The sequence below is a fragment of the Plectrocnemia conspersa genome, unplaced genomic scaffold (genome assembly GCF_051122295.1).
Source record: "Plectrocnemia conspersa isolate PC_06_02 unplaced genomic scaffold, ASM5112229v1 ptg000008l, whole genome shotgun sequence".
Classification (NCBI taxonomy): Eukaryota; Metazoa; Arthropoda; class Insecta; order Trichoptera; family Polycentropodidae; genus Plectrocnemia; species Plectrocnemia conspersa.
In genome coordinates, this window is record NW_028277172.1 from 8,743,225 (window position 1) to 8,761,328 (window position 18,104).

At 30.2% G+C, this 18,104-nt stretch overlaps 1 protein-coding gene across 1 annotated transcript in view; it reads left to right on the forward strand.

Annotated features, from left to right (window-relative positions):
• side-IV (sidestep IV transmembrane protein) overlaps window positions 1-18,104 on the forward strand; it is a 592,042-nt gene that overhangs the window by 450,611 nt on the left and 123,327 nt on the right. Inside the window, exon 5 of the mRNA XM_088190337.1 lies at window positions 8,849-8,981. Coding sequence (XP_088046463.1) covers window positions 8,849-8,981 — 133 coding nt within the window. The remainder of the gene's footprint in view (window positions 1-8,848; window positions 8,982-18,104) is intronic.

Genomic DNA, 18,104 nt, shown 5'->3' on the forward strand with positions numbered 1-18,104 from the left:
AACAATTTTAGCACGATGTTATCTATAACCAATTAAATGATCCAATAATGGAAAAATATTTCATAAATGCGTATTTTATTTTTTAGGGGAAAATATATTACTCCCAAGATTGGCAGATAAGCTTGAAAAACCTAAACAAATATTCTGCGTGGAAAACCTAAGACGGGGTGGCCCTCACCCCTCGCTCTTATTTCCCACAAGGTTAAATGGATTCAATCTATTTTCCCCTCGTCCAATAAATCCATTCGTGTTTGAGATATTACCGCGGACATTGAAGCGTCGTTTTACATACGCGTATAGACATTGCACGAATATAAATATACAAGGTCGGTTTTCTTAGACTAGGGTGCACCAAAAATCGATAATAAATAGTTTCACTATGTCTCTGTTTTTTTACTTTTTATATAAGCTTTACAGTTTTTAATAAATATTTAAAACAATGGTTCAATTATTTTTTTACCAACTGGCATATAAAAGCACAAAAAAAATTGGAGTCCATCTTTACGAATGTTATTGTTTATATATTGAGGTGAATAACCTTTTAATAGGAATAACACACTGTCTAAATATTTAAAAGTGACAAGCCTTTGATATACCCTGATATTTATTTTAGAGTCCTTTGATGATACGCGTCTTTCAAAAAGTTTGTAAATTTATTCCTTTATGTGGCTTTACTGCTCACTGCATTGTGTTAAAATCCACAGATTCGAACCATCAGGTTGGCAAATCCATTAAATATTTACAACACTAGTCGGTTAATGGTGTTCGATATTAGCGCCGCACTTTTCATCCATCGACTTTAAGCCCCTTTTTAAAATTTATCGCAATCACTATATGGGGATACAATATTTATGGGCTTCGGCACCCTGGGAGGTGCGGGGGATGCGCCTGGCGCGCCCCTATCAATCTTTTGGCAGGATGCTCTTCGCAAAATCTGTCAACTCGTCAATCAATTTCCTACGCCAGGTGTACTGCCCTCTCAATTCCATTTGAAGAGTTCTTTTCCTTCGTATTTATCCGAATCCATTACGTATTACCCAGCACCATGTCAACCTACTGACTTGAAATGCTTTCACGATATAATATAGTACACAGGATGCGACAGAGACACCTGACAATATTCAAAAACATATATAGGCATAAACAATTACAATCGGCGGCCACCTGTTAACTTATATTATCTGCGTCAAAGTAAATCCTATGTTTTTTAATACTCCTATATGATTTATCTAGGCATATTACAGACTATCAATAGACTGTTAAAAATTTTATTTAGCGTATCTCAAAAAAAAAAATGATCCAATATCTCGAATATTTATTTATAGTTAAAAATTGTATGTATGAGTAATATTATCCAAATAATTAAAGGTTAAGCTTAGGAAATTTTACCATTATCAGTGCAGTATCAGAAGAGTTTGAATATAATAATTATACAACTGCGGAATTAATGGTTGGATTAGTTTACAATTATTGTAAACTAATCTATTTGGTTGCGATCCTTTTTCATTAGAAATATATATCATGTAAAATAATAATTACCAAGCAAAAGGCAAACCAATTATGAATAAGCAAAGACAAGATTCATCATACATCATTTAAATAAGCGAGTATACTTCGTTATTTTTAATAGCTTTGTGTGATGATACATTTTTAATGAATTCTAGATAGCTATGTTCTTACTAGTAAATAAAATATAGGCACTATCATTGCAAGATGACAACCGTCCGTTTCCGTAAATATTTAACAAATTTACTTGTAGGCTTAGATATGATTTCATAAATAATCCGAGGTCGTAGCCAATCGCGTTGACCCGACCGTTTTTGACCCGTCCAAGCGAGGGGCTGGAAAACTCGCATCAACTTAAGTCAATACAATTTTTCTTGTTGCGTGCTCGGAGGCTTTCGCGCTTCGTCAGTTTCCCTTATTCGAGGATTTTTCTCCGGGTGGGTCGCACACACTGGACCCTTTGATCCGTGACCGCAGGTTTTTATTTTCGCATCCCTAACGCCTCCGGGAATATAATATTTCACTCGACGGCGTTGATACGTTATGTAAGATATCGATTCTGTAAGCTGATATTATTTCGCGACAATGACTCCTTTATGTAAAATAAAATGAATTAACGTTTAATTATATATATAAAGTATTCAACGAAATTTGATTAAGTTAAATTTTTATCAAATAACTGTGGGATCCATAATGTCAAACAGTAGCAGATACAGCGCCCTGAAATAAACCGCAAAAAACTTTTTTTACGCGTTAAAAGCGCCATAAACCAAACCCTATTTATGACACGGCGGAAAGTACCGAGGCCATTGCTATGAGGTGATTGGATAAAAGCATCAAAATGGATGTTCTGAAACATCCGCAAGTACTATTGTATTATATTGTATAGACTTTTACTAATTGTAATTCAAAACAAAAAACGTCGTTTCATTTAACAGAGTCACTTTGAAGCTTATCTTGTATTTTACAACGGTATTTCTGCTTGTGCCGAGCAAATTTGTCATAGAGTTAGGTCGTGCTCATCGTGTCTAAACGCATTACCATTAAATTTTGTTTTAAGTTAAAAAAAAGTGCGAAAGAAGCTCATGAAATGCTAAAATCATCTTTATCAATAAATTGCTTGTTTCACACATTGTATAATGACTATCTAATTTAAGTCCTAGAAACTCAAGTGATATGACTTTCCACCAGGAACAGTTTTCGACGGTAGCGACAAAATCACTTTTTCAGCATAAACGCCACACTAAACAGTAACATTACAGAGATGTAAGGGCTTCTCGTAAATAATGTATAGATTTGCAGTTACACAAGCCAAAATTTTGTTTGTTTAAATATCCGGAATAAGGAAATTTAAGCCTCATCAGGATCACACTCGAGTTGTTTTGCAAAAATATTGACATAATTATTTTCCATTCTTGCTGGTATTTATCTTAGCGGGTTTTGCTTTGTTTTGCTATATTACTGACAGTATCCTGATGGAAAATATTGCGATTCATGAAAATAGTAGACGTTTCATAAATTTATTAATATTTTATTCAGTTTAATATAGCTCATTTTGACATCAAACAAATTTTAACGAAACATACATATAATATATAACACAAAAAGATATTAAAAATAATTTTTAAATGCACGAAACTGTTTTTTATTATAGTTTTATTTTTGCGGATAGTTTTAGGTATATTGTTATACAAATTCACACCTGCGTACATAATTCCCCTGGCCGTACTCATTTTCTTATACCTAATTATTTTTATTTTTTTAGCATTAAATCTATGTACATCTTTATTTATTATTAAATACCTATTCAAATACTGATTATTTCTATAAAAATACTAAAATGCTCCACTTCATTAAAACGTAAGTAAATAAGTCACTGATTATTAAGTGTTTTTTTAATTTCTATCGTGTCTTAAAGATCGGAATTAGTGAATATTATTGAATAATAATTCTGATCAATTATTACAAATTAAATTTTTCTAATTTCACTGATCAATATTGTGATGAATAATTAAAATCGAGCTAGGTCGTACATATATATCAAATATTCTCTTACAATGAGCTTCTTCAGCTCATAAAGAATATGTTATATGTATTCAACAAAAAAATATTGAATCTAAAATAATACATAGTGTTTCTAAGATAAACTTACTCTTTGGGGAAATAGTATTTGCTTTAAATTATTTAATTTGACTCAAATTTTACATAATTTTCACTACATTTTAATTTAAAATTTTCTAGTTTTCCTTTTTTAGATTTGATCGATTTTGAATTTCATATTGTAATTATAGCTCAAACGATAAAAGTGGCGTATCACACGATTGCAAGTGCCGCAATATAATTTAGTGATATTATTTTTATTCTCACTGTCACAGTTGGATGAAAAGCTTCATCTCCCAACACTAAAATTTTGGCTGGTGCCTTTTTTATATTCCAGCTTACTTCTGGACGATATTAATACTTTTTCCTGTCCCGCAGTACACTTTTGACTATTTCTATGATGATCTGAACTAAGAAGTAGGAAAATGGAATATAAAGTGTAACCACTCCTAAGCTATAAATTAAACAAATTAAATTTTTTTACTAAAAAAATATATACAAATACAGATCATAAAATTATATTACTACAGTGACCATTCTTCGTAATTAATCAGTTTTTATGCTCAAAATGATTTAAGAATTTTTGTTAGAAATATAATCGAAAAATTTTTTTTTAAAAACAAATTTCAATACAACAATTCCTTTTTAACAATTCAACTAGAGCTTTCCTGTGTTTAATTGTTACCCTTTAAACTTTTGATTACGCACAAGATCCGAGACTCGCCGCTCCTAATTAGCAGCGCACTAATTAACAAGTTCCTTTCACACGTTTCAATTGAATTGATTTTTTACCTTTAATTCTCCCTTTCGCTTCGATCCACAGCTTCGCACCCTTCTTCCCCTTTAAATTTTTCCTTTGGCCAATTAAATTGTCTCGCTCGAACGACTCCCTTCACACTCCACCATGCTATAGCTACGCGGAAAAATTGTGCATAGCAAAGCAGCAGAAGAGATGATCTTTACGCCCCTTTCCATACAACCGATCGTGCAAAATTTCGTTACAACTTCTAAAAATAAGATCTAACGAGCGTTCTCCTTTAGCCGAAGTTATCGCGTCGTATAAAATATTCAAAAGTTGAAGCGTCGCCGCGAGAACTAATCGAAAAGACAATGTATATGCAAATTGACTCCGTTGAAGAGGTCCCGAAAACAGGGGATCATTCGAACGTTTCTTAACCTGGTCGAGGTCGAGGTCTCGCGATAACCCTAATCTACCTCTCTCAAAGATTAACCCTCACACCCTGACCTCTTAATGTAATCAATCTAATTTCTCGTCGGCTCCGATTTGCCTCGAACGTTCGTCAAGATGATGAGACGACCCGAGCCATGATACTGTCGATATCCACTAATCGACCAATTTAATAATTAATTCACATCGAATTATGATCTGAGACGTTCAAAGTTAACGAGATTTATTATGAAACACTTTTAAAGTGTCCGCTATGGATTAAACCCTAATTGGTTGCGATATTATTCATTTAAATGTTATATATTATATATGAACAAATATTAAACATGTTTTAACTTATGGTTGTTAAGAAGACTAATAAATGGAAAAAGCTGGTCTTGAGTGATTATAAAATAATATGTATTAAAACACGCCACAGCAAATCTTCTTGAATCGAGACACACAAACTTAAGATAATAAAAATGATTTAAAATAACCACATCTCAAAAGTTTTTCGCCTTTTTTTCATTAAAAATTGTTGTAAATTAGTTTAAAAATTACTAAAATATTAGCTAATTCATAAACAGTATTTTTACAAAAATAAGGTGTAGAAAATTCTTGGGTTTGCAATTCGAAATGCAATTTCAGTGATATAATGTCACTTCATATTTTGTATGAGGCATTGGTGCTTAAAATATTTTAATAATTTCACTAATATTAGACTTGGATGCGTGGTTTTAGAATCAGACTATCGATCTGGAGCGATATCCAGCAGACCACTAACTATTGATGGTGTCACCTACTACGCTGTTCAGTACTAATATTATTTAGGTTAATTCGCTTTCTATGTTTCATTCTTTTAATATGGATTTGTTCACGAAAGTAAAAGTCAGTTTGTCAGATGTTAGAATTTTAATTAATATTAAATATTCTAGTAATAAATCAAACTTAATTTATAATAAAAGTATTAGTTACGAGCATAATTTATATTTTTTAAATATGTATTTGTTGTTATCAGTTCTCGAGAAAAACTCTATTGTGAACGTGTGTTAAAATCAGTCTAATCAGATTATTTCTGTGATTTTGGATATATGTAGCAAAGTCTGTTCTTATTATTAAATATTAGTTTAATAAAAACAATCTATCAAATTAAAATATATTGCTTGCATTTTTTTCTTATACTCTTTTATAATTTTTAAAATGTATTTTTTAAAATCTCTTCTTAAATATACTTCTAAAATAATTATTTTAACAATGACTTTTTTAAGTAATCGTTAATATATGCCGTATTTTATTATCTCTTTGCAAATGCTCAATAAAAATCTGTACAGTTAGTAAGAAGCAGTATAAATAAATTGAATGCAATTTTTAAGATTTTTTAGCTAAACCCATTAATTTTTATTTATGTTAACATATTTTTGTCGTGGGTGAGTACGACTTTACAGCTAAATAGTAACAGTTTATTTAATAAACATACATAAATTACCACTTATATATAATACATAAATAAATTCAGATGCCGCTATTAGGCGATTGAGTTAAAATGGCAGGTCTTTGTATTATATTATTATCGACTTTGATTTCGTAAAAGCTAATAGGGTTGTCGTGATGTGTTTTCGCGATGCTCTTTGGACGATCCGCTGATGTTTTTAGTCTATTGACTTTTCCCAGTTCGTCTCTGTTGCTGTACGTATTTTATAATGGTTTGAAACCACTCTAAAGAATCGCAGATGAGGATCACATCGTTTCTTATACACACTCACAAATACAATAGAAACGGACCAGATGCCCACTCCGGCGATCAGTAAGCAAAGGGTAGAATAACAATAATATTTGTTGCAGAGTTGAATGTATTATCTAGCGCGCGTTCTTTTTAAGCATATAGATGCGTGATTAAACTTTTAGATAGTTCCAATTATTTCTGCAATTGTTAGGTTACAAGATATATCTCATTGTTTTACATATACTGTGTGTGGCTTAACTCTTGATACTTTTGCTCTCTCTTTTTGTTTGTTCTAAATAGTCGTTAGTTATTCTCTTTAAATTATAGCAAATTTATCAGGTGATTAAAGCTCCTACAGTGTAAATTTTACATTTAAAAAACCGCAGTAATTATTGCTGTAAATAAGTTACCCAATTGAACATATCGGTATTTTTTTTATTATAAACAAGAAATTATTTATAAAAAAAAAACTATTAATGACAAATACATTAAAATATGAAAGTGGAGTTCTGTATCATTTTTATTTAAATGTCGGAAAAGCGCAAACCCCAATGTCTAAGTCATGGCAGCAGATTCTAATTTTTATTTATTTATATTATATTTATTTGACATATATTTATTATAAATGATATTAAACAGAATAATATATTGTAGATGTCACCCTTTTCCAGACTTTCAGTCTGGTGGTTAATACTAACTTGTATGTATTCATTATTTCTGATTGGCCTAATTGGTACAAATTTACTTCGTTGTAACGTATTAAGCTTACGCATGTCAAGTTACAACGAAAGATTAAAAAAATATGTATCCGTTATATTTACTCCCACAATAATTGATTTTCAAAAACATTAAATCAAAAAAATACATATATTTTCTCAAAACTTAGAGATAGAGAATCACATAATAAAAAAGAATAGACAAGCAAATTTAATGTATAATAAAAATAAGTACACAGCTGTATTTTATTGTCCATAAAAATAAAGGGTCACTGATGAAATAACTGAATGTTTCAAAATTCTACTTAGCCATATTTTTTCTGGATTATGAGTTTATACGCCGATATTGTAATTTCATAGGACTGTTTTTACCAAGATATGCTTTGCTCTACAATGGAACAAATATATATCGCAAAATAAAGAGAGCCTTATTATTGTTGATTCTGTGGAGAATCTGCTTTAAAACGTACCTCGGTCTAGTAATAATGTCATTTGCATTATTCATCACATAGCAAAGGACATCTGTAGACATTGTGAAAGATCTTCTCTTTGTACAAGTATCACCGCAAGTACAAAATCTTAAGACTTGTTTAAGAAATAGTTCTTAAAACATATACGTCTAGGTTTTGTATTAAAGATAATTGCAACTGCTTATTCGAAGTTCGGGTGTACTCTGAACTATTGCATTCTAGAACAGTAAATAATGATTTTATGAACTAGTTAGAAAAATTCTTAGTGTAAATTTTAAATAATAAAATAAGATTTTGATGCTAGTAACAAACATAGTACCTTAAATCATATATTACTAGGTTTTATATGAAAGAAAAATTTACAATGTAAATTGTTCGCTATTATTATATATCTACTAAAAATATTGCATAATTTAACATAATTGTATGAATACCAATCGAGGGTTAAGCGATAAATATATTCTTAAAAATTCTTGTACGACGGCAATATCATCATTTCAGCGCGCAATATCCGAAAACTTTTATTACACTTAGGCTCATTCGTAAAATATTCACCGCAAATGAATATTAAACGCGTTATTTACTAAACAAAAAGTTGGAATGCCCTGGCCGCAATACGCAGGCCGTATTCAAATATTCACACCTTGGGAAATCAACGATGCCAATTTAAGAATTTCCTCTGGTGTACGTACACGTAGAAATACACATACACATTTCCTCGAATTCCACAGATACGTTTTTTAGAATATTATTTTAGAAATTAATTACAGAAATGGACATTCAAGCATCTTTCATTTTGGAATAGTTAAGAGCTTCGTATTAAGTGGGGCATCTGTTTTTAATATAAGGTACGAATCAGAGGCATCGTACTTAGTACAAGTTTCAGCTGTGTGAGGTGAGTCGCTGCGCTTCCACAAACAGTTCCAGGAAAGTTATACTACCCTCAAAGCTTCCCTTGTGTAACACTGTCTTTGAACCAAGGTAATTGAAAAGGAAAAAAAAGCACTCTTTCTTTTGCGGTAAAGCTCTGCACAAGTGACTGTCTAGTAATATAAACATAAACACTTGATGCATGAGTGCCTAGGCGATATTACATTTTAGAAAAATTATATACAGTGTTTAAAATATATTTATATGTACTAATTAAATTTTTTTTCTATTTCAGTTCCCATTTCGGACGTTCAGGGTGTACTAGCTAAAAAAGCATCGCTGCCTTGCGATATTGAACCTTTAGATAGAGACGACGCTGTATCAATGGTTCTTTGGTTCAAAGAATCGGATGGAGAGCCTTTATACAGGTAAGAAATTATTTTATTTATATGTACTTTTAGACACATCTCTGTTTTTATAAATAAGAACATTTAAATATGTTTAATTATTGCTTACATACTAAAAAAATAATTGTTTCGTTTAGAATTTAATGATTTTACTTCTGAATATTCATAAAAGAACACATTCTTAGATAATCCGAGGACAAAGTACGGATATAGTGCATCTTTGCGATCCAATAGTAACCCTTCTCTTAGATTGACGGTCTCATGTTATTATTAGGGTATGGCGTTGCTAATTTTTTTATCTGGTATTTTAATATTTAGTTTTTATACTAGAGCTTCCATGTCCAAATATGGCATTAAAATCACACCAAACCGACTCGTCTATCTCAGTGACAATTTTTATATATTTTTTTATCAAAACGCGACAGTTTTAAGTGACTTATGTTAAGGTTACACCTTACGTGTGTTATCAATGTTTAATACATAATGTAACTCCTCCACTAAATCTTAAGAAACGGCCCCTCCCACAGCAAAAATCTTTATGATATATACATATGTATATGGTAACGTAGTGCTTAAGTTTCAGTGACTAATCAGTCACTCCAGTTTGCCAGTTCAGTTTTGGAGTCCACGAGAATTTTTTTATAGAGAGCAATTTTTATTTAGCTAGAGCGCTTAACGCGGATTTTTTAAAGCATCAACAACATCTTACTGAGATCAAAAGTTTGGTACTTCAACTATGCGCTGTAGTGATTAGGAGGTTTTGTGACATTTTATAGAGGCTGGTTTTTCTCTAATTCTAGTTGTGTGCTATTGTTTCAGGATTAGGACTGACTGAAACATAAGTGGCACTGAAAAATATAGATACTATTGTATTTTCTTGTTTAGATAATTGTACTGCTGATGCAAGCAATCCATTTTTTTAATAGATGGATGATATAAGTCCTCCCGGTATATTTTGCGGGGTTCTCGCGGTCCTTCTTCAAGGAGTAGATTATGGCGTAGCTATCCGTGCATTTGACGCACCTGAAGCCGTGTTAATAATTCTTTGCGGCATCTAAAACATTGATTAACATTAATATTAGTGCGTTTATATCTATGAAGCGTAGCCTTTGCAAAACAAACGTACGAAATTGAGTTAAAGTACAGCCTGTGCCTTTGTCTTCATTGCTGATACTAGTGTCTCAAGATCAGCAGCAATGTAATATTATGTTTTTGTTTATAATGTGAATGAGATATTTGTGATTCCATTATAAACAATACATTTATTTTCAAATTAAATAAATATTTCAATTTTAATTTAATATTTTCTCAGTCGTGAAAATTCACGACGTCACGTCGAGCGTAAGCATCCTAAACGAGGATGAATAATTGTATCCAAGATCCATCCACCCACACGTGCCGCCAACCTGACCAATATCGAAAGTGCGTATTTCATCCGGGATGGGCTTTTCGGTAAAAGGGCTCAGGGCCGGATTCGATGGCCGGGGTTTTTACGCGCGCGCCCCCGAACAAGGTTTGTCCCCGCATACACGCCGTAAAATGAATGATTTATGCCCCACGTGGTGCTCCATAACCATTAACGTCAGATGGTTTACATGGAGAGTGATAAGAAAGTATACACACTACACTGCATAGTAATTCCCCGTTTTAATTTTACGGCCGCGCGAAACGACACAATTTTGACCGACATTACCGTTATGTGCGGCACGAAAAATTCCATTTCGCGAACATGAATCAATTTTATGCGAGAACCGAGCAATTCGAGTGTTGTGTCTGATGTCGATGATGTTCGTTTGTGTGCGCGTGTTAAGGGTTAAACGTGGTGGGATTAAATCAATCGCCATGGCCGCGAATATGTTTTATTAGAAATTGGTAAAAATCGCAATTAATACTATTTATAAATTTAATATAACAGTAATAATGTTAATTGTATTATTTATCTTTTGACACAACCTCAAATTCATAATTGAATCTGTAAATAACTGCGAATATATATGCAGTATAAATTAAACTTGAATTAGTAATATGAGTCTGTCTAAAGCTTTGACCTATAGTACGTCCTTTGTTTAAAATAAGTAAAAATAAGACTTAAATTCATTAAGAAGTCAGACAGAGCAAAACGTGCCGTTGAAGATGTCAGATCTGAGGGATCTGGGATACGAATTGTCTAACTTAAAAAGGAAAACTTATTTGAATGACTTTTCACTTTTATTATAATATTATACTATTTTTATATCATGTTATTTTTAGCGCATGATTTCTTTGTATTTTGCTTTAATTTAAGAGCAAAGTAAAAATAAGATTAAACACTCAGTAAATTAAAAATTGCTTATTTTAAAAAAAGTTCAGTTTTCAGTACTACATATATCCCCAGACTAGCAACAGCAAGATTCCGATCTAGTAAATTTAGATGTTATAATTAACGAGAAAAATCTAAAAAATATTATTTTGACAGTTATGCAAATATTTTGCTGTAGAATATGTATTATTTAAATTAAATAATATTAATAACATCCCTAATAGCAATAACGGTTAAATAAGCAATTAACATACATTGGTGTTATATTCTTTAAAAACATATATTTTAAAATAAATATTTTTTTCACACATTTTTTACTTTGATGTATAACGAGAAAACATTATTATTTGCAATAAATATAAATAATTATAATTAGAAAAAACTAAAATAAATATTTTGTACCGTTTACATAATATATTTATAGGGCCTAAAAACTAACTGATATACAAAAAACTAAGATATATTTTTTTAATATACATATGCATATAGTAATAATTATTAAAATTCATCATAAATCAACTTAGAAATGTTAAAATAACAAAAAAATTATATCTAATTTGCTTTTTTTACATTATATAGGATTAGATGTCGGTTAATGCCTGATGGAAGTTATTTAGCACAAAGCTCATAATCTTGCGCTCCGTGTTCATTTTAGGTATCGCGGTCCTATTTTCTAAACTACATAAGTCGAGACTAGAGTCTCCAATTCGAGTAATCGAGTACTCGATACTCGAGTATTTTTGTCTATTTTTCAAGTACTTGATAATCGAGTATTTTGAAAATTACTCGATTAATACTCGAAATTAAAAAAATTTGAAATATTTCAGAAACAAAAATAACTTTAACTCGGTCCGGTAAAGGTTAACGTCTTGCTTTTATTTGGCGTTTATGCCCGAAGTCCCGAGTTAGAGCGGTTACTATCAGGTATAATTTTTTCATAGTTCCATAGTTGCATAGTTCCGGTCGTCGGCTATGTTAGTGGGTACAACGGAGAAATTTCTTTTGTGTTTTCTGTTCGACAGTCCCGACTTATCTAATTTATGGCAATGAACAATATTAAATATCAACAAAATAAATTTTTAGGTTTTATGACTATGCAGTTGTAGCGTAAAGTGTTGTAAATTGTTTATACTGATCCCTAAGCTTAAAATATAAATCAAAACAATTGTGTGTTTTAAAGGCATTTAAAGTAAAGTCAGTTCTTTGCGAACCGTTTATCTCTAGAGTGAAAGGGATTCACCCAAATACATCTTCGAAGGATATAGATTTAAATTCTTCGCATTAATCAGAAGGAGTAGAATATTGTATATTGTTAAGAAAAAAAATCTATTCAAGAAGAATTACAAAATGCTATTTTGTCAATAGTCGAAGGTAATAAGAGAAAAGCAGAGAAGGGAATGAAAGAAGAGAACATAAAAAGAGAGTTCAAAAAATTTTATATCTATAAAAAGCGAACAGATATAAATTAGAAGCCTTATCTAACGCGTTAATGACAATAAGACCAACATCAACAGCAACGGAAAGGGTTTTTTCCATAACGGGAATAATAAAACCAAAGGTTAGCAGTAATATTAAATTCGAGACACTTTTTGCATTATTGTTTTTAAAAAGTATGTTCGTGAAGTTAAAATAATTGTAAAAATTAACATACTAAGTATTTTATTTATTTATTTATATGTGCACGAATTTGAATAATAGCTATTTTGGTACATTTGGTAAATACTCGAAAGTACTCGAGTACTCGAGTATTTTAAAATTTAAATATTCGATACTCGAGTAGTTGATGGTTCGAGTAATTGGAGACTCTAGTCGAGACCATGACAATATACCCTTAAGATAGGAAATATTAAAGATCCTTATGGGTGAGCAAGTGCTTAATATATCAATAGATTATTATAAAACATACATGAACAGTTTCGTCATTTTTATAGAGAAACAAAAATTCAATAAATTTTATATTCAAATATTTTATTTGCGACCATGTTAACGCGGACAATGATTTAGGTACCGCTATGGGGTAATAGATATTGTCGCTTTCGCAATTCATTTTTAAAAAGCTTAGTTTAAATGCTTAAAACTAGCAATTATTAATTATGAAAAATGTATATATATTGCATGTCATTTATATAAATGTGTTAAACAAGAAATATTATAATTAATTATTAATATATAATAAGATATTTTATTCTAATATTAGGCTGCTTTTAAAAGAAGATTTTTTATATATAATATAATTTAGACATATATGTGTATAAATAATAAATGAAATCGCAACTTCTTGATATTTCAAGCTTCTTCGTGTCTTTATATCCGATAAATTTATTTTATGGACTTGATTATTTAATATTTACCCCTGAATATGTAAAATACTTTCTCGACAATTGACCCCTGATTGTTAGTAATAATAATAACTGAAAAATACTTGAGTTAGATCATTAGTAACCGAGTAATCAAGGTCTGCCTTTATAATAAATAATAATTTACGACAAACCTTCTCGAAGGCCTTCGCAAAATCTCGACATCTACTTATTATCGATATTATCGATCATTCTCTAAAGAATAAATCATATTGGATTATCATATAGAATTACATTTCCATTTAATTTATTAAGAATATATTTGATAAAAATAGTTAAACAATGAAAAAAATATTGTTTCTTATTATAAAAATAAGTTAATAAAAGAACGAACTTATTAAGGTTTTATTTTTGTATATTATGGTAAGACACATAATATATATATTTTTTAATAATGTGATCAATAAATATTTAAAACATTAATCAATATTTATTACCCGTCACTACAAATCAATCGGATCTGAAGTCCGGTTGAGCGTATTTTATCTATCTCGCCAAAGCGTTTTATTTAAGACCTGACAACAAAGCCAGCGAGTTTTTCGCCATCCAGGGGGTGTAGAATTGCCCCCATACCTCTCTATCTCGCTGATCGATGTCAGGTCATCAGGTGTTTCTTTTATTTGGCGGTTGATGGTTGCCGGAAGAAATTTTAGGGGTTACAACCCTTAATAATTCATCCCACCGGAGGCCGGGGGCGCCGCCTTCGGCTTTCGGTCCAGACAAACTATTTCCGCGTACCGGCCTCTGTGTGATAAAGTGTTTGTACGTGACGTTTCGTTAAGCTCCTGTCTCCCTGTACAATGGGATGGAAAATTGAAAAATTATAAGGACCTCGGGATGGCAAATTACATTTTTCGTTTATTCGTCGATTGAACGACGACGTCTTATATCTACATCCGGCTAGCTATCTAGGTATGTCTTTATCGGGTAATCTGGCGGTGAGATTCGGCAGGATTGAACGCAGAGTGGTTCCTTTGAAGATGGGATGGAAGCCTTGTGACTTATGGGGTGAAATTATAATTATTCCTTTTCTTCTTCTTCCGCGGATGATGTGCCAATGATCGAACGGTGGTGATTATATTCTGACCTATTTTCTAAAATAATATAATAATAAATAATTATATATAGACATATACAATTATATGCATACGATGCTGTGATATTTAACCATAATTTTAATTGGACTGACCTTTAAATAAATTTGATTTGAAAACTCTTGCATTGTGAATAATAAAAAAACGAGACTAAAATTTATTAATAAATTTTAATCTCATTTTCAATATGATTATAAAAAATATTTCATACACAGATTTAGTTATTTGTCACATACTAAGATTATTGGCAGCTGTATTAATTTAATCCACAATACCTTTTCATTGAACTTTATTTATAATAATTCAGAAACAGACGTTGTTTTGAGAAGGCCTCTCATGAGTCATGAGTAAAAAAATTCCGGAACTCAGTTGCTCGTATAATTTAACTCAGTTATTCTCAAGTTATTTCAGCGATCGTAGACAGTCCGTAACCCATAACGGCCGATTGTCGAAAGACCATTAAACCCCTTCGGGGATTTCTCAATGGTCCAACCTGGGCCCTCTGGTCTTCACGGTATTTATTATTGACATTTTTTTTTGTAAAAGTATTTTTCAAAAATATACATATGTACAATAGCTGATATAAAAATATGCATATGTAAAATATAACACATTAAAAATTAGATAAACCTAAATTTGTAGACTTGAAACTAATGACAATGCATTTTATGTTTGTATTAAAATTTAAGTTTTGCTTTGTCGTAATCACTGGTTTTGGAGATTATAGACTAATTGTTTATAGAATAGGATTTTATTTTTAACAGTTAAATATTATTGACATAAATACGATAGAGTTCTTATCGCTGTAACTAATTATAAGATCAAATTTTATCGCAGGACTATTTATAGCAAATTATTTTTACCCATGTCTCGTCTTCTTGTCGAATATGTTTTTCTTTTAATCTTAACTGCTTCTCAGCTTTAATTGTAAAATATAATTAATAAGATGTTTTCAGTTGTAATGTATAAAAAAATAACGTTTTAAATATCTATGCAATCTCGGAAAAATATGCATTTACCAGTAAATCTAGTTTATAATGAACTGTAAGTGGGTCGATATTTAATTGATTTGTTCAATTTTTGAGACAAACATAATTATAAAAAAAGATTCAACCTTAAGGTGCCATAACATCCATATCATTTGTGACAAATTTCAAAACGTACCTAAGTTGTTATCCACTTTTCTAGGAGAAGAAACGCGTTCTTGAAACACTTCAGACGCCACTTGTCTTCGCGGATATACCAAGCACACTTTCGAAACTCTCTTTGCACTCTTTAAAATACGCCACTCAAACTACCGCTTTAACTTTTTTTATTTCTATAAAAAATATAAATAATATCCTCAGCATTAAACTCAAATATTTACTGTAGCAAAGAAAATAGCGAGAGTGAAGTGCTCTAATTACGACAAGTTATTAAAAAACAATTTTGATTTTTAATTTGTTACAGCCCAAGTCTCATCACTCTGATCAAACAATAGTTTTTAAAAAAATATTTTATCATAATTTATAATATTTTATTATTAATTCCTTCTAAATAGTATTAATAACTTTTCATATAGCCTTAAAACTACAGAAGTTATAGTAATATTGAAAAAAAATTCTAATATTATATAATTCAATATATTATACAAACATTAATTGAGATTAAACATGTGTAATTTAATAGATGATTATATATTTAATATTTACGAATTGATTTCATTGACGTGAATCTCTTTAAATACATTATATCAAATAGTTTTATCTTCGATTTTGTATATAAATCTACTACAATTATCAAATATAATATTATCGATATAAATTATATTATAATATTATGGAATATAACAGTTTTTCCATTTTATTATACCTGCGGACCAATGAAAATTTATAAAAGATTTTGCGGACTACTAACGCAAAAATAATAATTATATAGTAAAAGCACACTTAAACCTCTTAAATATTAATTAAACATAAAGTCCTTTAGTATTAAGCAACTATAATTAAAATTAATTTCCGGTTTACATTAGCAACAATAAAAATTCTGTGTTCTTTTCATATGCGAAGAGCTAGCTTTTTTAAACGCATTCACCTTATTTATCATTGTTAAATTATTTCTAAAAAACCCTAGAAAGAAATATTAAGTTCATTAGGAAGACTATACATATCCGCCATATACATATATATAATATAAATAAGTTTAGCCATCCATTAATTATCTAACAAAGGCTCGAGCAGGATCGAGTTTTGTACTTTCGTAAACATTTTTATTTCTTCTCTCAGTTCATCAAATCGAGCAAAAACTCTACACTTTTGTGTAAAAAAATAAATGTTTGTGTTGTCCATACTCAGTCTTTAAATTTCGTTTATGATCTTAACAGCGTCCTTCATCACTGCGTTTAATTGTCAGGAAAAATTAATTTACAGCTATCATATAGTGAGTGGACTACAGTTCTGGATAAGAAATCTTTTTAATTTTTGTAAAAACATCCGAGCAATGTCAACAAAATTTTTCTAAAGCTTCTATTTTAACATATCTCACAAATAAATTTCAAATAATATGGCTATATACATTTTTTATTTGTCAAATTAAATTGCAAACATTAAATTTATTTACCTTCATTACAACTTGCTCCTTATATCGATAGCCATATCAATACAATTTCTCTAAATAGTGGTGTTAGAAAATTAAACAATCTTTCATTTTTGAGTGGCTTAAGAATCCGAAATTTCCATAGCTACATTTTAGATTCAGAGCTTAATAAACTTTTTACCAGTAGAGGACGCTTTTTTCGTTTTAGATATTAGTAGGGACTGGTGGTTACTAGTCGTTATCTTCTTCATTTTACTTCCCTGACTTTTCAATTGAACATTATTATATTAAAAAATTCATTGGCTTACCTGCGAGATCACTGTGCTTTTAATTCAAATGATAACCTGTTTTTGAGGTCCATTTTTTAGTACCAACACATTTTGTTTTCATTGTTTCTTTTTAGTGTCTTCACTACTCTTTTCCAGAGAATTATTGTTGTTAAATAATGTTGAAAGGTTTTAATGTTTGTTATTCTTAATTTCTACTTTATTATGTTTTAAAGTTTCTATCTAAATGACACAAGAAATAGATTTTGAAATATAGCAAAATCATATTAAAAAAAACGTTGTTCTCAGTGACTTGCAGATGCACGGATTTTAAATATTTTCTTAGAATTTTAGCATATTTTTTTTAATGGACGTTAAATGTTTGCAGATCACCGATTTTTTTTTTTAAATTTAATGCCAAATTAACTTTTCTTTCTATGTAATTTCTAAATATAAGATGTGTGGCAAAATTATTTCTAAATTTATTTAACGTTTTTTTCTGTATATTATTAACCAACATCATTTTAAACTTCATTTATTTATTTTATTTATTT